General features: G+C 43.6%; 1 protein-coding gene across 1 annotated transcript; it reads left to right on the plus strand.

The window, feature by feature from the left end:
- Positions 1–2,863: 2,863 nt before the first annotated feature.
- Positions 2,864–23,588, plus strand: LOC120030329 (glycogen phosphorylase, muscle form-like). The gene is made up of 20 exons (XM_038975693.1): positions 2,864–3,339; positions 14,248–14,349; positions 14,728–14,806; positions 14,954–15,057; positions 15,285–15,416; positions 15,503–15,614; positions 17,300–17,382; positions 17,496–17,639; positions 17,862–17,954; positions 18,305–18,451; positions 20,692–20,855; positions 20,967–21,081; positions 21,187–21,288; positions 21,396–21,543; positions 21,625–21,683; positions 21,930–22,071; positions 22,295–22,502; positions 22,807–22,941; positions 23,055–23,121; positions 23,332–23,588. The coding sequence occupies exons 1-20, from the start codon at positions 3,097–3,099 to the stop codon at positions 23,482–23,484; spliced, it is 2,532 nt and encodes an 843-aa protein (XP_038831621.1). The 5' UTR covers positions 2,864–3,096; the 3' UTR covers positions 23,485–23,588.
- Positions 23,589–26,742: the final 3,154 nt, after the last annotated feature.

Here is a 26,742-nt window from a genome sequence, read left to right on the forward strand (position 1 = left end):
TCCTTGGACACACCTTTTCTATAGGGTTGAGGTCAGGGCTTTGTGATGGCCACTCCAATACCTTGACTTTGTTGTCCTTAAGCCATTTTGCCACAACTCTGGAAGTATGCTTGGGGTCATTGTCCATTTGGAAGACCCATTTGCGACCAAGCTTTAACTTCCTGACTGATGTCTTGAGATGTTACTTCAATATATCCCCATAATTTTCTTGCCTCATGCCATCTATTTTGTGAACTGCAGCGAAGCACCCCACAACATGATGCTGCCACCCCCGTGCTTCACGGTTGGGATGGTGTTCTTCGGCTTGCAAGCCTCACATTTTTCGGTAGGGACAAGGATATCCCTACCGGCTAAACCCTCCCTAACCCGGACGACGCTAGGCCAATTGTGCGTCGCCCACGGACCTGGGCGCGAAGAGGGTCAACTCTTAATTGGGCTGGAGCTTCTGTAAGACCCACGCTGTACTTGAAATAAATGATGGGTGCATTCATAGAAATGCAGATGTGCAGGACTGGCATACCAACACCGGTGTCCTGGTCCATACTTGAAGAGACAATTGGCAGGGGTTCAGATTGGCCATCTGGCAAATCAAATAAAAGTTTATCGGTCTTGTATACAAAAATCTGTCAGACGCCAGATGGGCTAGACCAATTTTTAGGAGGGTATGCTGGTCCAATTTTTTATATCATTTATTTGGGGGGGGGGAAAGAGCGTGACACAGCCGGCGGCCCATGGGCCTGTTAATATAGACTACATGACCAAATGTATGTGGACACCTGCTTGTCAAACATCTCATTCCAAAATCATGGACATTTATATGGAGATGGTCCCTCCTTTGCTGCTATAACAGCCTCCATTCTTCTGAGAAGGCTTTCCGCTAGATGTTGGAACATTGCTGCGGGGACTTTCTTCCATTTGGCCACAATAGCATTAGTGAGGTCGGGCACTGATGTTGGGTGATAAAGCCTGGCTCTGTGCAGGCCAGTCTTCCACACCAATCTCGACAAACAATTTCTGTATGGACAGAATCGTCTAGAATGTCATTGTATGCTGTAGCGTTAAGATTTCCCTTCGGACCTAGCCCCCCCCCAAACAGCCCCAGACCATTATTCCTCCTCCACCAAACTTTACAGTTGGCACACACTATGCATTGGGGCAGGTGGCGTTCTCCTGGCATCCACCATACCCAGATTCGTCCGTTGGACTGCCAGATGGTGAAGAGTGATTCATCACTCAAGAGAACATGTTTACACTGCTCCAGAGTCCAATGGCGGCGAGCTTTACACCGCTCTATCCGGCGCATGGCATTGCGCATGGTAATCTTAGGCTTGTGTACGGCTGCTCTGCCATGGAAACCCATTTCATGAAGCTCCCAGCGAACAGTTCTTGTGCTGACCTTTCTTCCAGAGGCATTTTGGAACTCAGGAATGATTGGTACAACCGAAGACAGATTATTTTTACACACTACACGCTTCAGCACTCGGCAGTCCCGTTCTATGAGCTTGTGTGGCCTACCACACTTCGCAGCTGAGCCGTTGTTGCTCCCAGAAGTTTCCACTTCACAATAACAGCACTTGTAGTTGACCGGGGCAGCTCTAGCAGGGCAAACATTTTACGACCTGACTTGTTGGAAAGGTGGCATCCTATGCAGGTGCCATGTTGAAAGTCATTGAGCTCTTCAGTAAGGCCATTCTACTGCCACTGTTTGTCTATGGAAATTGCATGGCTGGGTGTTCTCAGCAACGGGTGTGGCTGAAATAGCCGAACCCATTAATTTGAAGGTGTGTCCACATACTTTTGTATATATAGTGTATTTTTGTAGAAGCCTAGGCTATAGCCTACCTTTTTCTCTGTTGACATAATCTATCAGCTTTCTCAATTGGGCAGATGCAGTGAGGAACAGCCCCCCTACCAGGATTGGCCGGCCCAGTTGAGTTCAAAGTCAAACGTGTCAGTTAACCAGCCAGATCCTACTGAAGTTTGCTGAAATGACCGGTAAAAAATGTAAAGGTTGGTGCAGAGAACAACAACTACAAAAAAGCTCTCAAAGCCTGTGCAGCAAAATGTGGGCTACCAAATTAACAGGTGTTAATGTTTAAAAAAAAGTTATGCTGGTGCTTTTGCCAGCTGAACTAAAGAAGTAAAAAGTGAGCAAGGAGTGTGAGGGAAATGCTACTACACAAGCCGAGTCAAATTTGGATGATGAGGACCAAGAACGTGATTTTAGGCTCACAGACAGTTTAAACAGGGAATCTGCAGTTGCTCCATACATTTTTGGACTTAATGATATATAATGATTCTTGAAAAATATAACGTATAAATGCCTCATGAGCTTAGTTCAACCGTCATACCGCACCAGAGCTCAAAATATTAGCTTGTTTTACTCCCATATTTGTAAACAATGTAAATACAAACAAACACTGTATAGACTCAAAACATGGTTAAAACTATATTTTTGATATCATGGATGGGCAGTCCTTGCGTCCATGGCTTTGTCTATGAATTTGATAGTGGCTACATTTCTCCAGACCCATCCCTCAGCTTTTTACCAAAACAGAGGCGGGGTGTTATGTTATTGTTTCAATTAAGGATTCTAGCTTTGTTTTGTGGCTATAAAGTGTTTGTTTACATATACATTGTTTACAAACATTGGAGTAAAACAAGACAATATTTTGGGTTCTGATGGGATACAACATTTGAGCGGTTGGTGGCGGGGCTGGCGGTGTGATACAATAATGCCAGAGCAGTCCACCACTTGACGGTCGTCCCAAGTTACCACGGCCATAAAGTCATAAACCCCGCCCATTTCTACAATTATCTTCTTAAAATCGGATTTTTAACCTAACCACACTGCTAACATTATGCCTAACCTTAACGTAAGACCAGAAAGCCCATTTGTGTTTTCTTGAAGCGTTACGATATAGACTTTGTGGCTGTGCTATCGAGTGGAAACCCCACTGGTCAGAGGGAGGCAGGGCAAACACTGTGACAAGCATAGGCATAACGCAGTTCGTTACTTGCCATCGCTCCTCACCCTAGGTCGATATTTGCCATTCGGATCTACAGTCGTACAATAGAAAATACGCATTTACCAAGATGCCTAAGCCACTGACAGACCAGGAGAAGAGAAAGCAGATATCGGTGCGAGGGCTTGCAGGAGTGGAAAATGTTTCAGACCTCAAGACTAATTTTAATCGCCATCTCCACTTTACGCTCGTAAAGGACCGAAATGTGGCGACCAAAAGAGACTACTACTTCGCCTTGGCCAACACCGTGCGCGACCATCTGGTTGGCCGATGGATCAGGACGCAGCAGCACTACTACGAGAAAGACCCCAAGGTAAGCGGTCGAGTGCCGCAGTGACACAGTGTTCCCGTCCCATCGCAATCTTCCGCACATATTGCAGGCTTCGGCACGTAGGCCTGCGCCGCTGTCAGACTCCGGGGAAAGTGGGGAGGGGGTGGCTTTCCCAGGGAAATATCACTGCGCATTATGTGAAATTATGCTGAAATCTAGACTCTGCGCTTCAGACGCTAAAATTACATAAATGTTATGCTCATAATATCAATTGAGGGGAATGTAGACTATTTCATCCTCAATGTGATTATGCAGGGAAAATGGTAAAGGAATGCCACATTCTACATTAAGCGCTCCATCAAAGCTCCTTGCCAGTTAGGCTACATAATGATGTTGCATCTCTGGATGAGAAGACATTCAGTACATTTCTGTATATTATCTCATTCTTAATCACTGAGTTTATAAATAAACCGGAGACAGCATCCAAGATGGACGCCTGTCGTTTTCAACATAATCTACTCACGTTCGCATACTCTATTAAAAAAAAATGTCATCATATAAATTCAATACATTTTGAAGGATCTAAATTTAAATCTGTACATTTTTTAAGAATGTATAGATTTTTGTAACACAAAACATCACAAACACGCAAAAACAAAAACGCATACAGGGTTTTACATTCAAATACATTTAAAATGCTTAAAGCTGCAATATGTAACTTTTTGGACGACCCGATCAAATTCACATAACAATGTGAGTTATAGGTCTGTCATTCTCTTTGAAAGCAAGTCTAAGAAGTGGTAGATCTGTTCTATGTGCGCTATTTCTATGCTTCCTGTTCTCACGTTTTTGTGTCTTTAATTTTCGGTTTTGTACACGAGCTACAATATTTTTGTTTATGGAATATATATTTCACAGCGGTTTAGAAGTTACAATGATTCTCTACTCTATACTTGCTTGTTTTGTCACATAAACTGAAATTAGGCTAACTATTATAATTTCAACAACCAGGAAATGGCGGAGCGATTTCTGGATAGTGCATCTTTAAGAGTAGCAATAGATTTAATTACTTTCTTATTCTTACAGAGCATATTATTTAATGTGACAAAGTAATTATTTAATTCAACCTTTAAAAATATCGAATATTATTTGTTCTGTTCTTAAAGAAAGTAATTTTATGGATGTAATATTGAGCAAGAGTTATGAACAAATGCATCACATACAGTTCATTAGTTGAGAATCTTGGATTATTGAACACAAAAATAACATCATACATTTGCAGATTAATGTCTACCCAGAAAATAGTTACATACACACATTGGAAAAATAAATGTTACATTGATTCTGTCCAATTCTAGTGAATCTTTTTTTATTTTTAAATTTCAACAATTTACTACCCGTAATGTGCTAGAAGCCTTGCTTAAGACTGATGTCCACTGGGGCTGATATGCTTGATCCATTTTTTGCTGCAGATCTCTGCCCCCTTGATTGCTGAATCATTAACCCATATTTTTAACCTGGCGAATATATCTCCCCAAGGTTTGGATGGCGGCCCATGTACTCCCCGTTCACAAAGGTGGTGACCCTAAATAATTATCGCCCAATTTCTTGCCTAGGTAAAATATTTGAATTCTTGATTATTTCTCAGCTAAGATCTTTCTTATCTTTGAAGTGTATTCTAAATGTACTGTACATCAGACAGGTTTTAGACCAGGTCATAGCACTATCTATGCTGCATCCCTAGTTATAAATGATTAACTGTGTGGATAAAAGGCAACATTGTGCTACCATCTTCATTGACCTGTCAAAGGCTTTCGATACTGTTGATCACTCACTGCTAATTCAAAGGCATTCCTCAATTGGCCTAGACCAGGCTGCATGTGACTTGATAAATAGAACTCAATGTGTATCTACTGATGGTGTTACATCAGGTTACCTCGACACTACCAAAGGTGTCCCGCAGGGTTCGATTCTGGGTCCTGTATGTTTTAATGTTTACATTAACAATATTGACTTGTCTATTAAAAAAAAATGTAACCTGCACTTGCAAATAATACTGTTGGGTATGCTATTGCCCCCACAGTTGACCAGGCTCTATCTGAACTACAATCTGTCTTCATTGTATTACAGAAAAACTTTATTGACCTGAAATTAGTATTGAATGCAGGTTAACAAAGTATATGTTGTTCTCTAGAGCGCATAAAAACAACTCTAATGATTTAAGCATATGTACTTTGGATGGTGTCTATATTGATCGTGTCCCTGCTTACAAAAATCTGGGCATCTGGATAGATGAAAAGCTGTCTTTTAAAAAGCATATTGATGAGTTAGTGAAGAAGCTGAGAATATAAATGGGCTTCTTCTATAGAAATGCAGTGCATTTGGAAAGTATTCAGACCCCTTGACTTTTTCCACATTTTGTTACGTTACAGCCTTATTCTAAAATGTATTAAATTGGTTTTTTCCCCTCATCAATACCCGATAATGACAAATAAAAAAGTTAAATATCACATTTACATAAGTATTCAGACCCTTTACTCAGTACTTTGTTGAAGCACCTTTGGCAGTGATTACAGCCTCAAGTCTTCTTGGGTATGACGCTACAAGCTTGGCACACTTGTATTTGGGGAGTTTCACCCATTCTTCTCTGCAGATCCTCTCAAGCTCTGTCAGGTGGTATGGGGAGTGTCGCTGCACAGCTATTTTCAGGTCTCTCCAGAGATGTTCGATCGGGTTCAAGTCCGGGCTCTGGCTGGGCCACTCAAGGACATTCAGAGACTTATCCCGAAGCCGCTCCTGCGTTGTCTTGGCTGTGTGCTTAGGGTCGTTGTCCTGATGGAAGGTGAACCTTCTCCCCAGTCTGAGGTCCTGAGTGCTCCGGAGGAGGTTTTCATCAAGGATATTTCTGTACTTTGCTCCGTTCATTTTTCCCTCGATCCTGACTAGTCTCCCAGTCCCTGCTGCTGAAAAACATCTCCACAGCATGACGCTGCCACCCCCATGCTTCACCGTAGGGATAGTGCCAAGTTTCCTCCAGATGTGACGCTTGGCATTCAGGCCAAAGAGTTCAATCTTGGTTTCATCAGACCAGAGAATCTGTTTTTTCAAGTGGCTTCTGTCTTGCCATTCTGCCATAAAGGCCTGATTGGTGGAGTGTTGCAGAGATGGTTGTCCTTCTGGAAGATCCTCCCATCACCACTGAGGCACTCTGGAGCTCTGTCAGAGTGACCATCGGGTACTTGGTCACCTCCCTGACCACGGCCCTTCTCCCCCGATTGCTCAGTTTGGCTGAGAAGCTAGCTCTAGGAACAGTCATGGTGGTTCCAAACTTATTCCATTTAAGAATGATGAAGGCCAATGTGTTCTTGGGGACCTTCAATGCTGCAAAAAAAGTTGGTACCCTTCCCCAGATCTGTGCCTCGACACAGTCATGTCTCGATACAGTCATGTCTTGGAGCTCTATGGACAAATTCTCTGACCTCATGACTTGTTTTTTTTGCAAACATTTCTAAAATGCTGGTTTTGCTTTGTCATTATGGGGTATTGTGCGTAGATTGATGAGGAAAAAACAATTTCATCCATTTTAGAATAAGGCTGTAATGTAACAAAATGTGAAAAGGTCAAGGTGTCTGAACACTTTTCGAATACACTGTATTATGTGACTTGTTAAGCAAATTTTTACTCCTGAACTTATTTAGGCTTTCCATAACAAAGGGGTTGAATACTTATTGACTCAAGACATTTCAGATATTCATTTTTTATTAATTTGTAAACATTTCTAAAAACATAATGTCATTATGGGGTATTGTGTGTAGGCCAGTGACACAAAATCTCAATTTAATCAATTTTAAAATCAGGCTGTAACACAACAAAATGTGGAAAAAGTCCAGGGGTCAGAATACTTTCTGAAAGCGCTGTGTGTACAAAATTATTGACAACCTTGATAAAGGCGTAGGTGTAGGCCGTCATTGTAAATAAGAATTTGTTCTTAACTGACTTGCCAAGTTAAATAAAAAAATAAAATAAATAAAGATGAGCTATATTGTATGTTCCAAAAAATTGGGAAATTATATTATTTTAAACTAATACAATTGCTCAGAGAAAGCGATTTTGTTTAACAAGTAATACTTTTTTTTCTCAAATGTAGGGGTCAAAATGATTGACACCCCTCTTTTCAATACCTTTCAATACCTCACCATGCGAGGATAATGGCGCTGGGCCTTTTTCTAAAATATCTTATGAGTTGGAGAACACATTGGACACATTGGGAGGGATCTTAGACCATTCCTCCATACAGAATCTTCCAGATCCTTGATATAGTTTGTCTGCGCTTATGTACAGCTCTCTTCCATTCGAACCACAGGTTTTCAATGGGTTTCAAGTCCGGAGACTTAACAATTTCTTTGTGGAATTTGATGTGTGCTTGGGGTTATTGTCTCGCTGGAAGATCCACTTGCGGCCAAGTTTCATCCTCCTGATATCCGAAGTCTATGCCGTATTCTGAGGCCTTGAACCTCTTGTAAACTTTAGTTTAGTCCACTTTAGTGTTGTTTGTGAGATTCACAAAGTCCCCCAGCATGTAGGGCTCCACTGTCACACAGTCCACCACCTCATCCCCCTCCCAAGATCTGAAACAAAACAAGCAGCTGTCTAAACAGGAGGCAGGTTCACTTCCTCTGAAGATTTCTAAACATTACTACTGCATAACATTTGTCATTTAGCAGACGCTCCTAGGACCAGTGGAAGCAAAATAGCCCCATAACATCAAAGGTCCGTCACCATATTTGTAGGTAGTTATGGGTTTTGATTTTGCTCATGCATACCTACTGTAAAATATGGTGGTGGATCTTTGATGTTATGGGGCTTTTCTGCTTCCACTGGTCCTGGGGGCCTTGTTAAGGTCAACAGCATCAACGCTGTTGCCTCTGCCAGGAGGCTGAAAGTTGGCCGCATGTGGATCTTCCAGCAAGACCATAACCCCAAGCACACATCAAAGTCCACAAAGAAATTGTTAATCAATAGCAATATGCTAAATACGTTTACATGAAAGAAGCTATGCAAATATAGCAACAAGATAACAATATGAATTTTAAAAGTGGGATGCAATTACTTGGCGTGATAGGCCAAAGTTAGAGCAGGCTAAATTGGCAGTGGCTATTAGTGTAGCATTATACTGTATGTGGGGATAGCATCAAATCAAATTTTATTTGGACATGTGTGTCAGGGCAGCAGCAACACAGACCACAATATACTAAAATATCCAAACAAGCCAGCCTGACATTTATTTACATTTACATTTAAGTCATTTAGCAGACGCTCTTATCCAGAGCGACTTACAAATTGGATGAGTTGAGAGATTATGAATATTACATTATTAAAGTTATTATTAAAAAATCGAAGAGCATTGAAGATAAAAAACAATCAGTCAAAAAAAAGGGGGGGGTTGCGCTCTTTTTTCATTTTGACCACCTGCACCCTGAAAAGGTCTGTGCACGGCCATGCAGTAGGCCTGACTATGGCATTACTAGTCATATAAACACTGTACTCTGTTTATATTAACCGGCGTAAAGTCATAATCGACATAAGCAGGTCTCCTGCAACAGGGTGATCAAATGAAGACCCCGAGAACATATTTGACCAATACCTCCATGCCCCGTAAGAAATATAAATAACAATTTGTTTACAATAATCCTTAGTTCATAACCCCTGGTCATCAAGAGTTCAATTACATTTTTGGTATTCGTTCCATTCGTTCCATTTCTTATAATAATAATAATTTCTCATAATCAATCCATTCTTCCCAAAGTCCTCATGTTTACTAATGCATTAATATCTGTAGTAATAGTAGTGACACTGCTATTAGTAATAGTAGCCATCCTGTTATTTAGAGTGTTTATGTAACCCCATCTCCACCAATGATTGGCATCTCCCTCCCTAGTCGCTCTAACCTTTTAGAAGGGACCACTAATGTGACTATTTTTAACAAGGGACTAGATGCCTTTGTCACTTTATCATGGTCACACTCAATGGGACAGTAGGGAGCTCTGTTTTCCATGTCCTCATTTGCATGCCCTCCTATTGTCGGAAAACCCCATTTGAAATGTCACAGGTCAATCGAAGTCTCGGGTGTCGTTCCCTCCTAGCTTTTCATTTAGGATATCAAACACACCATCCTGATCAATTATGTTGTAGCACTTTATACAACGGGTGAGTCTAATCCTGAATGCTGATTGGTTAAAACCGCATTACAGCCGGTGTCTATTCCACAAGTTATCACAGGCTAAATTTATGACGTTAAAATGCCTATTTACTCTGTTCCATCTGACTGTGAAATCCACTGTCTCATCAGCATCTCACATTTATTTTAGAATAACATTTCATTTTCAACAGCAGAGATTTGTATAAAGCTTGCTGTCTGTCTCTCTGACATTTGCAACATTGTTTCAGTATTCAAATTCGATTTTCAGCTGTCCCATAGTAAAGAATGTGTCGGGACGAGACAGACAGACAGGCACCCAGCATTTCTCAGTCAAAATCATGACTCAGCTGGCATCATTTTTATAGATATATACAGGGCACAACAAAGCCTATTCCCCGTCAGGAAACTAAAAAGATGTGGCATGGGTCCTGAGATCCTCAAAAGGTTCTACAGCTGCAACATCGAGAGCATCCTGACTGGTTGCATCGCTGCCTGGTACGGCAATTGCTCTGCCTCCGACCGCAAGGCACTACATAGTTGTTCCTCTGAACAACAGTGTCCTGACGAGTGAGCACACTTTCTATGTCAGGCAAAATCGTACCTCATTAGCTCATTGTTATGGATTTATCCAAATAAATGTCACTAGAAAACAGCTTAAACAAATGCAAATGCAGCTCCTTAGCTGTTATTCTGGCTGCTTTGACGTGACTGTAAGTTAGCCGTAATTGGCTAGCTAGCAAGCAAGGGATAAGAATGATGCCAGCCAGTATGGCAATGGAACATTTGAAATGAACGACTGGGTCGCGTCCATAGATACAGAACAAAAAGACTGAACGACTGGGTTGCATCTCTGGCAACCGAACCGATAGAAAGAACGACCAGCCGGCTTGGGTAACCCATTGTATAAAAGTGATAATGCCCTCAAAGCCGGTGTTTGGAGGATATATTGGCACGGTTTGCCGGCCCTCAACTTCTTCTCGGGCCTAACAACACCCATGCCAATATATCGTCCAAACACCGGCTTCGAGGGCATTATCACTTAAGTGGGGCGGCAGGGTAGCCTAGTGGTTAGAGCGTTGGACTAGCAACCGAAAGGTTGCAAGATTGAATCCCCGAGCTGACAAGGTATACATCTGTCGTTCTGCCCCTGAACAAGGCAGTTAACCCACTGTTCCTTGGCCGTCATTGAAAATAAGAATTTGTTCTTAACTGACTTGCCTAGTTAAATAAAGGTAATTTGTTTTAAAGTATTGACCTTAGAAATAATGAAGCGAAGAGGCATTTGCAACTAGAGGCAAAAAAACTCTAGTTCACCTTTACTCCACACACAGAGATGCTTACAAAGCTCTCCCTCGCCCTCCATTTAGCAAATGTGACCATATCTCAAACAGGAAGTACCAGTGACGCTCTCGATACGGTAGTGGTCCGATGAAGCAGAGGCTAACCTACAGGACTGTTTTGCTAGCACAGACTGGAATATGTTCCGGGCTTCATTAATAAGTGCCTCGAAGACGTCGTCCCCACAGTGACCGTACGTTCATATCCCAACCAGAAGCCCTGGATTACAGGCAAAAACCGCACTGAGCTAAAGGCTAGGGCTGACGATTTCAAAGACCGGGAGACTAATCTGGACGCTTATAAGAAATCCCGATACGCCCTCCATCAAACAGACAAAGTGTCAATGCCTTTTGTTATGTTCCACAGAACTGTGTGATCACGCTCTCCGTAGTTTATGTGAGTAAGACCTTTAAACAAGTTAACATTCACAAGGCCGCAGGGCCAGACGGATTACCAGGACGGGTACTCAGAGCATGTGCTGACCAGCTGGCAAGTGTCTTCATTGACATTTTCAACCTCTCCCTGACCCAGTCTGTAATAGCTACATGTTCCAAGAAGACCACCATAGTCCCTGTGCCCAAGAATGTCAAGGTAACATGCCTAAATGACTATCGCCCTTTAGCACTCACATCTCTAAAAATATAATGCTTTGAAATGCTGGTCATGGCTCACATCAACACCATCATCCCATACACTGGACCCACTTCAATTCGCATACCGCCCCATCAAATCCACAGATGACGCAATCTCTATTGCACTCCACACTGCCCTTTCTCACCTGGACAAAAGGAACACCTATGTTAGAATGCTGTTCATTTACGTCAAGCTCAGCATTCAACTCCATAGTGCCCTCCAAGCTCATCACTCATCACTCTCCCTCTGACACTGGATCCTGGACTTCCTGATGGGCCGCTCCCGGGTGGTGAGGGTAGACAACAACACATCCACCACACTGACCCTCAACACGGGGCCACTCCGGAGTGCATGCTTAGTCCGCTCCTGTACTCCCTGTTCACCCACGACTGCGTGTTTGTGCACGACTCCAACACCATCATTAAGACACGACAGTGGTAGGACTGATCACTGACGATGATGAGACAGCCTACAGGGAGGTCAGAGACCTGGCAGTGTGGTGCCAGGACAATAAGATCTCCCTCAACGTCAGCAAGACAAAGGAGCTACTCGTGGACTACAGGAAAAGGAGAAAAGGAGGGCAGAGCAAGCCCACATTCACATCGACAGGGCTGTAGTGGAGAAGGTCAAGCACTTCAAGTTCCTCGGTTTGCACATTACTAAGGACCTATCATGGTCCAAACACACCAACACAGTCGTGAAGAAGGAACGACAACACCTCTTCCCTCTCAGGAGGTTGAAAAGATTTGTATTTGATCTGCGCATGTGCCAGGCCAGTCCCGGGTAGCGTAAGCTTCCGTCTTATGTGCGAGTGAAGTGAGTTATGAAAAACTTTAAGTATGCATCTTATAAATCGTTTTCACATACACACTTCATATGTCCCAACTCAGAATCAAATAGTCTTCGCAAAAATAACATGGTCACTGTGGTAGAACGTTTATTTTGAGTGCCCGATTTTCTGCATTGACACAAGTCCCATCAGATGTGTCCATGAAAACAGGATTGTTAGGGAAATCGTTCTTGCAAAGCATGTAAACATTTTAAACTAACTCTTATATTAACCTGACTATCCACAATAACTGCATTATTATGTGCATGTAACCATGCCCATTGAGAGCATCTTGACTGGCTGCATCACCACTTGGTATAGCAACTGCTTGACACCGCAAGGAGCAACAGAGGGTAGTGCGTACGGCTCGGTACATCACTGAGGCCGAGCTCCTTGCCATCCAGGACCTCTAAAGCAGGTGGAGTCAGAGGAAGGCCCTAAAAATTGTCAAAGACTCCAGCCACTCAAGTCATAGACTGTTCTCTCTGCTACCGCACGGCAAGCGGTACGAGGGCACCAAATCTGGGACCAAAAAGCTCCCGAACAGATTCTACCCCCAAGCCATAAGACGGCTGAACAGTTAACCAAATGGCTACACAGACTATTTGCATTGTCCCCCTTTCTTTGCACTGACATTCTTGCACTTGCTCTATGCACACTCACTGGACTCTACCAACACACTCACACATACTACACTCACACACTATATACACTCACACATAGACACAATTTCACACTCTTCACATAGGCTGCTGCTACACTGTTTATTATCTGTCCTGATTGCCTAGTCACTTTCACCCCTACCTACATGTACATATTACCTCAATTACCTCAACTAACATGTACCCCTGCACATTGACTCTGTACTGGTACTCCTAACAGAGACTGGACTCTGTTTATCATGCGTCCTTGCGCTTTATTACAAATGCCAAGTCACTCACCCACCATTGCACCTTGTACCAAATGGTAGGTTGGACCTCACTTTATATGCACAGAAAGCTACATCTGTACGTGTTCATCTACAAAGGCCTTTTGGGTAAACCTCTTTACCTCTGTAGTCTGGTCTCCTTCACCACCAGCAGTTGTTGATTGTTGCTGCCTTCTTGGCCAGGTCTCCCTTGAAAAAGAGACTCCGGGTCTCAATGGGCTTTTCCTGGTTAAAAAAAGGTTAAATAAATAAAACAATAGAAACTCCTTGTATATAGCCTCGTTATTGTTTTTTAAATTGTGTTACTATTTCCTTTTTCTTCTTATTTGCTCATCTTTTCTTACTTTCTAACTCGACATTGTTGGGAATGGGCTCATACGTAAGCAATTCACGGTAAAGTCTACACCTGTTGTATTTGGTGCATGTGACAAAAATGTATTTGATTTCATTATAATTTCATTGCATAGCTTCAGTGTGAGTTACATACCCCATACATGAATTGGAATCTGAATGAGAATATGATGTAAAAACCTGTATGTCCTCGGCGACGTTGTAGTAGGTGGAGACCAGCTGCAGAGAAATCCTATACGGACATAAGTAAACAAACTGCCACTGTTTGCAGCACTCTTTATGTAGGTTATTGTGAGACCTTGGGATGAATCCAAGTGTGTTATAAAGAACTTTTATCTTTTGAAACAGTTGTTGGTGTACACTAGCGGTATTAATAGAGGCTTGTGAGTTAGTTGAACTCATTCCAATGCTCTCTCAGAAAGAGCTGTTGCTTGACGGGTCGCCCAAGTATAGCACTGCTGTTTTTGGCAGCACCGGCTCTCCCCTCTTGGCTACAGCTGCTGCCTCTCTAGGAGAATAGGAGAGGCAGAGATGTTGCATTTCTCAGGGCAACCACATGGGGGCACACTACTGTTGGATGGCTGAAGGTGTGTTGAATGTAGAGGATATTCTGCACTGTACTGTATTGCATTCGCTTTCCTTGATGTACCTTCCTCTGTTGTTCCTCTCCAGCGTGTGTACTACCTGTCCCTGGAGTTCTACATGGGGCGCACCCTGCAGAATACCATGGTGAACCTGGCACTGGAGAATGCCTGTGACGAGGCCACCTATCAGGTGACTGACGGATAGGCCTTAGGGCCATAGGACCCTTCTGGACCATAACAGTGTCCCATCATAGTTACCTCAACCTAGTACCTTGTCTGTGACATACACTGTGGAGGGTATGAAACTGGCACATTGAACATTAATGACACTGGCAATGAGTGCTTTTTTCACACTTCATGTAAGATTCAAGAATACTTTCTGATTTATATAACAATTTCAGGTACATGTCCCTACTCTGAGATTGAACAGTGCCCCCATCCCCTTGTATTCAGATGCTAAAGCTTGACTTATTACACTAATGTAGCTCCCATCCTCCCTCCATCCTAAAATGTATAATGGCTAATAAAGTACTATAAATCTGAACAATGTATCTTCGTCTTTTAACAGTTGGGTCTGGACATGGAGGAGCTGCAGGACATTGAGGAGGATGCCGGCCTGGGAAATGGTGGTCTTGGACGGCTCGCCGGTGAGTTTCTCCTCCTACTCCTTGGCTCTCGATTAGTCTACCTCACTGGTTCTTCCCTGCAGAAATCGTGTAGCCAATGACAGTGATGCTCAGTCAGTGGTCAGGACAACCCTCACCTCATCTCTCCTTCCCCACCTGTGTTCTCAGCCTGCTTCCTAGATTCCATGGCGTCTCTGGGGCTGGCAGCTTACGGCTACGGCATCCGCTATGAGTTTGGCATCTTCAACCAGAAAATAGTCAATGGCTGGCAGGTAGTTTGACTGACTGGCAAAGTTGACCATATTTATGTACATGTCTGTGAGTGTATATGGTACTTTCCAGTGCTTGTTGGAGTCATGTGCTTTAGATGGTCCACTTATTTGATGAATCATTTCTCACATTCTCACATTTTTGTCATCTACTCACAGTAGAGTCATGATGCTGTATAATCAGAATAATCAACTCATAGTTCATTGTAGTGACTGACATCTCTTCACAGGTGGAGGAGGCTGATGATTGGCTGCGCTACGGCAACCCCTGGGAGAAGGCCCGCCCTGAGTACATGCGTCCCGTCCATTTCTATGGCAGAGTGGAGCACACCCCCGAAGGGGTGAAATGGGTTGACACACAGGTGAGAGGCCACAGAAAGGATACCACATAGAAAGAGTCACCATTGCCGACGTAACTAAACATTACATGACCCTGCTATGTTGACAGGTAGTGTTGGCCCTTCCTTATGACACCCCGGTCCCTGGCTACAGGAACAACGTTGTGAACACCATGAGACTGTGGTCTGCCAAGGCCCCATGTGATTTCAACCTGAAAGACTGTGAGTTACTTCTGGACTGTTTGGGCTTGTCTGGTTTACTGCTTGAACCTGCTGATTCAATTATGCAGTACTTAAAACTTCTTATGGCTGCGATCCCGCTAACGGGATCGATATGACAACAGCCAGTGAAAGTGCAGGGCGCCAAATTCAAACAACAGAAATCTCATAATTAAAATTCCTCAAACATACAAGTATCTTGTACCATTTTAAAGGTAATCTTGTTGTTAATCCCACCACAGTGTCCGATTTCAAAAAGGCTTTACGGCGAAAGCACCACAAACGATTATGTTAGGTCACCGCCAAGTCACAGAAAAACACAGCCATTTTTCCAGCCAAAGACAGGAGTCACAAAAAGCAGAAATAGAGATACAATTAATCACTAACCTTTGATGATCTTCATCATATGACACTCATAGGACTTCATGTTACACAATACATGTATATGTTACACAATACATGTTTTGTTCGGTAAAGTTCATATTTATATAAAAAAATCTCAGTATACATTGGCACGTTATGTTCAGTAGTTCCAAAAACATCCGGTGATTTTGCAGAGAGCCACATCAATTTCCAGAAATACTAATAATAAACGTTGATCAAAGATACAAGTGTTATACATGGAATTTTAGATCCATTCTCTTTAATGCAACCGCTGTGTCAGATTTAAAAAAATATTTACGGAAAAAGCAAACCATGCAATAATCTGAGTACGGCGCTCAGAGCCCAAACCAGCCAAAAAGATATCCGCCATATTGTGCAGTCAACAGAAGTCAGAAATAACATGATAAATATTCACTTACCTTTGATGATCTTCATCAGAATGCACTCCCAGGACTCCCAGTTCCACAATAAATGTTTGTTTTGTTTGATAATGTCCATCATTTATGTCCAAATAGCTACTTTTATTAGCGCGTTTTGTAAACAAATCCAAAGTCACAAAGCGCGTTCACTAGGAGCAGACGAAATGTCAAAAAGTTCCGTTACAGTCCGTAGAAACATGTCAAACGATGTATAGAATCAATCTTTAGGACGTTTTTAACATAAATCTTCAATAATGTTCCAACCGGAGAATTCCTTTGTCTTCAGAAAAGCAAATGGAACAGAGCTCGCTCTCACGTGAACGAGCGTCACGAGCTCAAAGCATTCTGCCAGACCTCTGACTCATTCCCCTCTCATTCGGCCCCACTTCACAGTAGAAGCATCAAACAAGGTTCTATAGACTATTGACATATAGTGGACGCCTTAGGAAGTGCAACATGAACCATATCCCACTGTATCTTCAATAGGGAATGAGTTGAAAAACGACCAACCTCAGATTTCCCACTTCCCATTTGGATTTTTTCACAGGTTTTTGCCTGCCATATGAGTTCTGTTATACTCACAGACATCATTCAAAGAGTTTTAGAAACTTCAGAGTGTTTTCTATCCAAATATACTAATAATATGCATATATTAGCAACTGGGGCTGAGTAGCAGGCCGTTTACTCTGGGCACCTCTGGGCACCTTATTCATCCAAGCTACTCAATACTGCCATAAGAAGTTAACATCTTTACAACCTTTGTAATTATATTGTCAGTCATCTAATTCACCAGTCAGATTGTCAGGATTGGAGCTGGGAAAAACAGTATAGTGCAAGGCATTTTAAATGGATGATGTGGCCAGAAGTTTTTATTCCGTTCTACAGTCAATGTTGGTGGCTACATTCAGGCTGTGCTGGACAGGAACTTGGCTGAGAACATCTCCCGTGTCCTCTACCCTAATGACAACGTGAGTAGAACCCAGTGTTTATGTAACCTTTATTTAACCAGCCAGCAATGCACTGTTATGAGGAATTCATAATAAACAAGTGTGATGGACTGTGGATCTGTGTTTGACCCCAGTTCTTCGAGGGCAAGGAGCTTCGTCTGAAGCAGGAGTACTTTGTGGTGGCAGCCACTCTGCAGGACATCGTCCGTCGCTTCAAGTCCTCCAAGTTTGGCTCCACCGAGGTTGTGCGTGTGGACCTGTCCACCCTACCTGACAAGGTAAGCTAGATACAATAGATATCCTTAGCGTCCTAGACTATGTTGTAACCGGACGATATGTATCAAAGAAACCATATACTCTCTAATGTCTTTGTTCATAGACCACTCTACGGTACTATGCCAAAGACACAATGGCGGAGTGTGAGACTATATGCAAAAGTTTCCTTCCCTAACTGCATTGTATCTATTGTGCTGATGTCCTCTCTCTTGCCTATATTGTAGGTGGCCATCCAGCTGAACGACACCCACCCTGCCATGGCCATCCCTGAGCTGATGAGGATCCTGTTGGACACGGAGCACCAGACATGGGAGAAGGTATAGTGCTGGTCCCCCTGCTTAAGCAAAAGTGTTGCACAAAAAATAGAAGTGTAAAGAATACGCACCACAAAAAGGGGAATGCTCCCAGAGGTCTTTATATAATGACGAGATGCTCATGTCTCTGCCCTAACAGTGGGAGTCGTTGTCCCAAAGGCGGGAAGGCAGGTCACAAGCTTAGGTCTAAAATAAGCCAATAGAAACACATTGGGCTTATTTTGGACAGATTTTGGCAAGAGTGAAACCTCTCGCTTAGCCTCTTCCTCTCCGATGCCCCTAAATTGATTGACCAAACATTCACTAAGACAATTTCCTTCTACATGCATCTTTGTGTTTTCCCCCTCTCTCAGGCCTGGGACATCGTTACGCGTACATGTGCCTACACCAACCATACAGTTTTGCCTGAGGCCCTGGAGCGCTGGCCCATCGACCTGTTCCAAAACCTTCTGCCCAGACACCTGGAGATCATCTTCGAGATCAACCGACGCCACCTGGAGGTAGAGAGAGGAAGAGGGCGGGAGGGTGGGGGGTGGAGTGGGAGAAAGAAAGAGAGAGTGAGAGAGACATCCAAATGATCACTCCATATTACAGTGTGGGTCAAATAATAAAGGCATGGATCTTAAAACCACCAGACTTTACGATTTTAGCCGTCTTATGCCATGATTTTGCAGTCTCAGACAAAATGTCCACATCATGGGCAAATTCTTAGGTCGTAAACGATTGTCGGACATCTTGGCTCATTCAGTGTGACAGGGTCTAGGTTTGCCAATTAAGTACCATTACGTGTGGTCGTAGGCTCCAACAAAGTTGTGTCAGTGTCTGAAATGTTGAGCCTTTATCGTATAGTGTGGGTGATGTTACGAGCCGATCCTGGTGACTGACCTCAGCCACAAGGCACCTGACGATTATTGTGAATAGTCAGATTAATATAACAGTTTGTTTTAAACATTTTCATGCTTTGAAAGAAGAGTGATGTCCCTTATAATCTAGTTCATGTGATACATCTGAAATCGGGCTACCTGGTGGGATTTTGATAAGTGTACAAAATCAGCAATCAAAATAAATGTTCAGCGACCATGTTCTTTTGGGGAAGCCTATTTAATTCTGAGTTCGGACACCAAAAGAATGCAGGCACCTGCTCGTCGAACATCCCATTCGAAAGTCATGGGCATTAATATGGAGTTGGTCCCCCCTTTGCTGCTATAACAGCCTCCACTCTTCTGGGAAGGCTTTCAACTAGATGTTGAAACATTGCTGGGGGCACTTGCTTCCATTCAGCCACAAGAGCATTAGTGAGGTTGGGAACTGATGTTTCGGCGATGAGGCCTGGCTCACAGTCAGAGTTCCGAATCCTCAGAAAGGTGTTCTATGAGGTTGAGGTCAGGGGCTCTGTGCAGGCCTGTCAAATTCTTCCACACCGATCTCAACAAACCATTTCTGTAGGGACCTCACGTTGTGCACGGGGGCATTGTCATGCTGAAACAGGAAAGGGCCTTCCCCAAACTGTTACCACAAATGTAGAAGCACAGAATCGTCTAGAATGTCATTGTATGCTGTAGCGTTAAGATTTCCCTTCACTGGAATTAAGGGGCCTAGCCCGTACCATGAAAAACAGCCCTAGACCATTATTCCTCCTCCACCAAACTTTTCTGTTGGCACTATGCATTCGGACAGGTAGCGTTATCCTGGCATCCGCCAAACCCAGATTTCTCCATCGGACTGCCAGGTGGGTAAGCGTGATTCATCACTCCAGAGAATGCGTTTACACGGCTCCAGAGTTCAATGGCGGCGAGCTTTACACCACTCCAGCCGACGCCTGACATTGCGCATGGTGATCTTAGGCTTGTGTGTGGCTGCTCGGCCATGGAAACCCATTTCATGAAGCGCCCGACCGAACTGTTCTTGTGCTGACGTTGCTTCCAGATGCAGTTTGGAACTCAGTAGTGAGTGTTACAACGGAGATCAACAATTTTTATGTTCTACGTGCTTCAGCACTCGGCGGTCCCGTTCTGTGAGCTAGACATTTCCACTTTACAATAAAAGCACTTACAGTTGACCTGGGCAGCTCTAGCAGGGCAGAAATTTGACAAACTGACTTGTTGGAAAGGTGGCATGCTATGACGGTGCCACATTGAAAGTCACTAAGCTCTTCGGTAAGGGCCACTCTACTGCCAATGTTTGTCTATGGAGATTGCATGTCTTTGTGCTTAATTTTATACACCTGTCAGCAACGGGTGTGGCTGAAATAGCCAAATCCACTAATTTGAAGGGGCGTCTACATACTTATGTATATATAGTGTATATTTCTATGTGAAAACTATTTCTAAAATGCATACTTTGTTGTTCCGAACTCACTTCACTCGCACATAAGCATAGAGTGAGGCTTGTGCCGCTGGTGCTGGCACATGTGCAGATCAAATAATCCATTGCAGTTGATGTAGCCTATGTCAGCTGATGTAGCCTTGCAAGCCAATCGCAGAATGTGACGACAGAACTGGAGTAGATTGTACAATCTGTCCATGTTGACATCAAGATCTAATTTGGGAACACCACACTGTGTGACGTGATGAAAGACTCAATCCGACGTACCGTCTGCAGAGCCTTTTAGAGGGATTTAAAAGTTAGATACAGTCCAAAACATGCCTCAACATTTTATGTGCTAGCATCTCTCGCTAACGTGATCAAAACAGGAAGGGCCGTACAACTACTGTAAAATCCTTTGTCCCTCCTCCCTCAGCGCATTGCTAACCTTTACCCTGGGGACGATGACCGTCTGCGCCGCATGTCCCTGGTGGAGGAGGGCGACCAGAAGAAGATCAACATGGCCCACCTGTGCATCGTGGGCTCCCACGCCGTCAACGGAGTGGCCCGCATCCACTCGGACATCATCAAGGCCACTCTGTACAAAAAAAAACGTTGTTTTATTTTGGCGTTAGCTATACTGTACTTTGCTATCCCATTGGTCAATGAGATGTAGAGGGGCATTTGATCATTCGTTCATTGTGTCCACAGGTTCAAGGACTTCTACGAGGTGGACCCCCACAAGTTCCAGAACAAGACCAATGGCATCACACCCCGACGCTGGCTGGTCATGTGCAATCCTGGACTGGCTGAGGTCATTGCAGAGGTATGTGGCGGAGTATACAGCCGAAGCGAAGTAAGAGTGGCTTTGACAGTAGTGTTTGATAGAATTCTTCTAAACATGGGTATTTCTGAATGTTTGAATGTGCAGAGGATCGGTGAGGATTACATCCGCGATCTGGACCAACTGAAGAATTTGCTGGAGTTTGTGGATGACGACTCTTTGATTCGGGACGTCGCCAAGGTCAAACAGGTCAGAACACAACAGTCTCTTTTCATATGTTGTCGTTGTCATTTCAGTCAACATCTCAGTCGGAGACGATGACTCTCACTCCTCCTGACACCTGTTTCTATCTGTAGGAGAACAAGCTGAAGTTTTCTGCCTATCTCGAGGAGCACTACAGGGTGAAGATCAACCCCAACTCCATGTTCGACGTTCAAGTCAAGAGGATCCACGAGTACAAGAGGCAGCTGCTCAACTGCCTGCACATCATCACTCTCTACAACCGTGAGTTGTACTCCATTCTTTCACAGCTCTACTGAGTCATTATTCAGTAAACCAAGTTCGTCTGTCTTCTTTTTCAATCAGGCATCAAGAAGGAGCCCAACAAGAATTGGACCCCCAGGACTATCATGATTGGAGGAAAGGTGAGTAGCAATTAAAGTGTGATTACATAACAAGGATACACAGTGTATTGTAAAAGTCTTAGTCATAGATATATTTTGTTAGCCTGGTCCTACATCTGTTTGAGCTGTCTTGCCAACTCCTATGGAGACAGTGACTATAGTTTAAGACAACACAAACAGATCTGGGACCAGGCTAATCTTTTGAGCTACCCTGTAGGAGATTTTGGCATCCATGTGCTTCCATATGTTTTTCTCAATTTTTCCCAGGCTGCCCCTGGTTACCACACTGCTAAGCTGATCATCAGGCTGATCACGGCCATTGGAGATATTGTCAACCAGGACGAGGTGGTGGGCGACCGTCTCAAAGTCATCTTCCTGGAGAACTACAAGGTCACTCTGGCCGAGAAAAGTAAAAAAGTCACATACTTGTTGGTTTCTTTCTTTATGCGCCCATAGGAGCTAAGTAACCCTCCACGTCTTCCTTCTTCGTTTCAGACTTCGCGCTAGCTAGCGCCGCCAAATTTTGTTAAAGGTTCTAAGACACATCTTTCTCTGCCTGGTCTCATCTCTCTATTTCTGTTTATCCCTGTCCCTCTCTCTTCCCCCCCATCTCTCTTTCTCTCTCTACCCAGTCATCCCTGCGTCCGATCTATCTGAGCAGATCTCCACAGCTGGCACAGAGGCGTCTGGAACTGGCAACATGAAGTTCATGCTGAACGGAGCGCTCACCATCGGCACAATGGACGGAGCCAACGTAGAGATGGCTGAGGAGGCCGGGGAGGAGAACCTCTTCATCTTTGGTATGAGGGTGGATGACGTGGACGCCATGGACAAGAGCGGGTAAGACAATGGGGGGTGTGAGTGGGTCAAAGAGGTTCTGGTTAGGGATGGTGGAGAAGACAAAAAAATTGGCATTGGATGATAGCTATGGAGAGAACTTTTGGATGACATTGAAGGATGCTTACTTGGTAAAGTTTGGTGGAGAAGCCAAGACGTTTGGAATGGTGAAGGATGGAACGGAAGCAGATTTTTTGGGGGGGATGACTTGGAAATGATGATAGATGGAAAAATGACATAATGGAAAAATATGTTTTATCTTCTTTATAAATGTATCCTCTTCTTTATTAATTTATCCATCTTCCAGATATGATGCCATGGAGTACTACAATCGCATTCCTGAGCTGAAGCAGGCCATGGACCAGATCGCTGGTGGATACTTCAGCCCCGACCAACATGACCTCTTCAAGGACATTGTCAACATGCTACTGCATCATGACAGGTGGGGGGAAAAAGCTGAGTCACCGAAAGAATACCCAAATGCTGACACACTGTACTCAACTGATACACACGCAGCCACACAATGTCTAACCGAGCATGATGTTTGTGTTGCAGATTCAAGGTGTTCGCTGACTACGAAGCCTACATCAAATGTCAGGACAAAGTCAGTGCTCTCTACAAGGTCAGTTTTTCATAGACTATCATTTTATTTTTTCTTAATTTCTTTCTTTTTTTGTAAAGTGTGTTAAGACCTGTTTAAATCCACTGTAAATAAAAGGTGACTTGACTATTCCCCTGTCAATTCTAAGAGTTTTTCCACATACATAACATAACAGTATTCCTTCCTTCTGCAATGGTTTTAATTCCCCTCTCTTCCAATCCATCCCAACAGAACCCCAAAGAATGGACCAAGATGGTGATCCACAACATCGCCGGTTGTGGTAAATTCTCTAGCGACCGCACCATCTCCCAGTACGCCCGGGAGATCTGGGGCATGGAGCCCAGCCTGGAAAGGATCCCTGCCCCAGATGATCCTCGCCAATAAGCCCCAGCCCGAAAAAAAAGCCTCAGGCTTGTCCACATTCCCAACCTCTGTTTTTCCCACAGCCCCCAACTTCTGCCTTTACCTCTGGCTATTCCACAAAAAAAGAAATGTTAACTTGAGAAGTGGTTTAGAAACCTGAAATCTCCCCTATAATTAGTACCTTTTCATTGTGTTATTTAATTGTGGTCAGTATTAGTTAATGATTGACTATAGCAACCCCCTGTCCAGCTATGTGATGGCCAATAACCTGATACCACTTTTAACCTCAACGTTCGGTATTCATTTTCAATGGGCTGAATCAAAATCAGCATTCACTTTCTCAATGCATGGCTGTGCAACATCAGTAACACTGTTCACCATCGTTTAAGACAATTTGGTCAGAGAATACACCCTTTAACAGTCATTGGGGTCAACAAGTAGCTGGAAACCTCAACACTGTGTAATGGTACCAAAACCATGTCTTCCAAGGATGAGACAAGGGTTAACATTAGAGTGGCTTATCATAATACAGTATTGAAAATATGCACGTTCTTCTCACATAGACACTGTGATTCTACACTACAGCGTTGGCCTGCCAATGACCACCTCTTTACTCATATCTGCACCAAATAACGAATCAGGTTCAATGGACTAGGCTAGCCCCCACACAATGCTTATTACAAAAATACTTTCTGCTATAAGCTGTATTTTGTTTAGCATGATCCCATCAGTATATCCTCAAAACGTTGTTCCAGTGTCGAAAATTATGATCCTTCATTTAGTGCAACAAACTAAGCCTTCTCTCCTCCACCTTCTCTGCCTAATACCTCTATGATTGACTATAAAGCTGCCTTAACTAAGCTGTGTGTGTAGTTGTATGGCCTAAAGTGAGCCCGTGAACACCTTGACTGCTCACGTAAGCAGCTCGTTTTTTATGTTAAAATGAATAACAATTTCTGGTACAATAGTATTTTTCAGTGTTTGGAAGTCTTGGACTTAAAGTTAAGATTATACTAGTAATTGAGTGTGTAGGGTTGATGTAAATTGCACTTTCCATTAGTTTATTAATGTTTATCTTCCTTTAGGGAGAGTCTGAAAAGCACTGAAAGCTTCAAAACCCTGCATTCTCTTGTTAATGTGAAACAATCGTCAATAAAGGAGACAAAGTTACAATAATTGTTGTGATATTTTGTTACATTCCAAAATAGCTACATTCTCTCATCACTTTTTGTCTATACATTTTTGTGTCTATGAATAAAAACGGAGCAAATTACACCGCGAAAATTAGGTAAAGATCATATGACGGAGCTACAGCAGGACTATAAAATTGCAAACAAAGCCAAAGTGAAGTACACACAACAAACTCACAAACAAGCTAACTAGCTGTATAACTGGAACCTGTTGCTGCGTTTGAATCATGTCTGGCCTTCTGCGGGGAATGCTGAATGTACGGTTTGGTTGGCTGTGGCTCTTCTTTGAGATTGAGTTGGTGGATCGTGTCCAACTTTTAAGGTGCATACACCGCCACCTAAGAAGCATGCACCCAAAATACAAGAGCCACACGGGACAACTTTGTTTGGATGTCTGGACGATACATTAAATATTTAGCTAGCTAATGACCTCCTTTTCCACATGGAAAAGACAGACAGAGACTTGTTAGCTGGGATTTTCTACAAGGAATCTGCGTCCCGAAAAAAGCTTCTCCCAAGTGTGTGTGACACCTACTCCCATTGCCTGCTGCACTGCTGCTTGGATTCCATCTGGCAATTTATTCACTGTCTGCCCTGGCCTGTCTCCCCCTGTCTGGTATAGGTACCCCCACCACACTCCCCTCTATCTCCCAAGCTTTCGCTCGCCTCCAGCACACATGCACTGTTGAGGCGAGTGACTCTGAACTTACAATGGCTTACAATCCCCCTTGCGTGACTTTACCTGGCAACAACATTTTAATAAATCTAACCTCCCCCTGACAGCAGCAACCATCTTGTCAGCAATTAAAAGCTCAGAAGTGGGTTTGACCGAAACTTGACCTTTCATCACAGGTATAGGGTCATAACAAGGTGAACGAGTCTAAGCATCTTCTGTGGCTGTTTTCATCAGGTCTGTGGCAGCCTTGTGTTCTCAGAAAACCAGTCGTATTCTCAGAACCTCAGACGACGAGACGGCCTACAGGGAGGAGGTGAGGGCCCCCGGGAGTGTGGTGTCAGGAAAATAACCTCGCACTCAACAACAACAAAACAAAGGAGATGATCGTGGACTTCAGGAAACAGCAGAGGGAGCACCCCCCATCCATATCAACTGGACAGTAGTGGAGAAGGTGGAACGTTTTTAAGTTCTCGGCGTACACACCACGGACAAACTGAAATGGTCGACCCACACAGACAGCGTGGTGAAGAAGGCGCAACAGCGCGTGGCTCCTCTACTCAGATTTTGGACCATGTTTACACATTGATTACTGGTTTTCAATTGGTTCCCCTGGATCTCTATTCCTCCGAGCAGAGACTGCTGGTGCAGAATAAGAAGAACCACAAACATGTACCATAAAGGTTTACCCCAAGTTTTGTTTTTAACAATGTGGTCATGTGTAACAACATCTGGGTCTGGGTGTGCACTCTTATCTGTTATGATGGTTGGGACATCTTTTGGCAGTGTGATAGGTGGTGCCTCACCTGACGCTCCTGGACCTTCACTGCTGTAGGTGTTGCCGCGATGACCTGGTATCCATCTGGGGTGGTTCCATTTCCTTTTTTGGACCTTCAGCTTGATTCATTTTCCAACATCAACAGGTAGGCTGTCTGGGTCACCCTGTTCTGGAACTTTCTGGGCCTTCCTGTAATGGGAATACAAAGACCTAACAGCATGCTTTAGTTCCTTCATATATTTACTCAAATCATCATTCAGTGCAGTCAGGTCAGTCAGTTTTGGAGTCATTGGTCTGTGTAATGGAACGTTCATTGGACGGCCAATTAAGAGCTCATGTGGGCTAAGCCCTGTTCCCCGGTTTATACTATTGTGCATTTTCATCAGGACTAAGGGAAGACACTCTACCCATGACTTCCCTGTGGAGTGGCATGGTTTGATTAGCCCTCTCAGTAATCCCGTTACTTTGTGGGTGGTAGATACAAACAAACTTCTGATCAAATTTATTTATATAGCCCTTCTTACATCAGCTGATATCTCAAAGTGCTGTACAGAAACCCAGCCTAAAACCCCAAACAACAAGCAATGCAGGTGTAGAAGCACGGTGGCTTGGAAAAACTCCCTAGAAAGGCCAAAACC

This window comes from Salvelinus namaycush, chromosome 36 (assembly GCF_016432855.1).
Source record: "Salvelinus namaycush isolate Seneca chromosome 36, SaNama_1.0, whole genome shotgun sequence".
NCBI classification, from domain to species: Eukaryota; Metazoa; Chordata; class Actinopteri; order Salmoniformes; family Salmonidae; genus Salvelinus; species Salvelinus namaycush.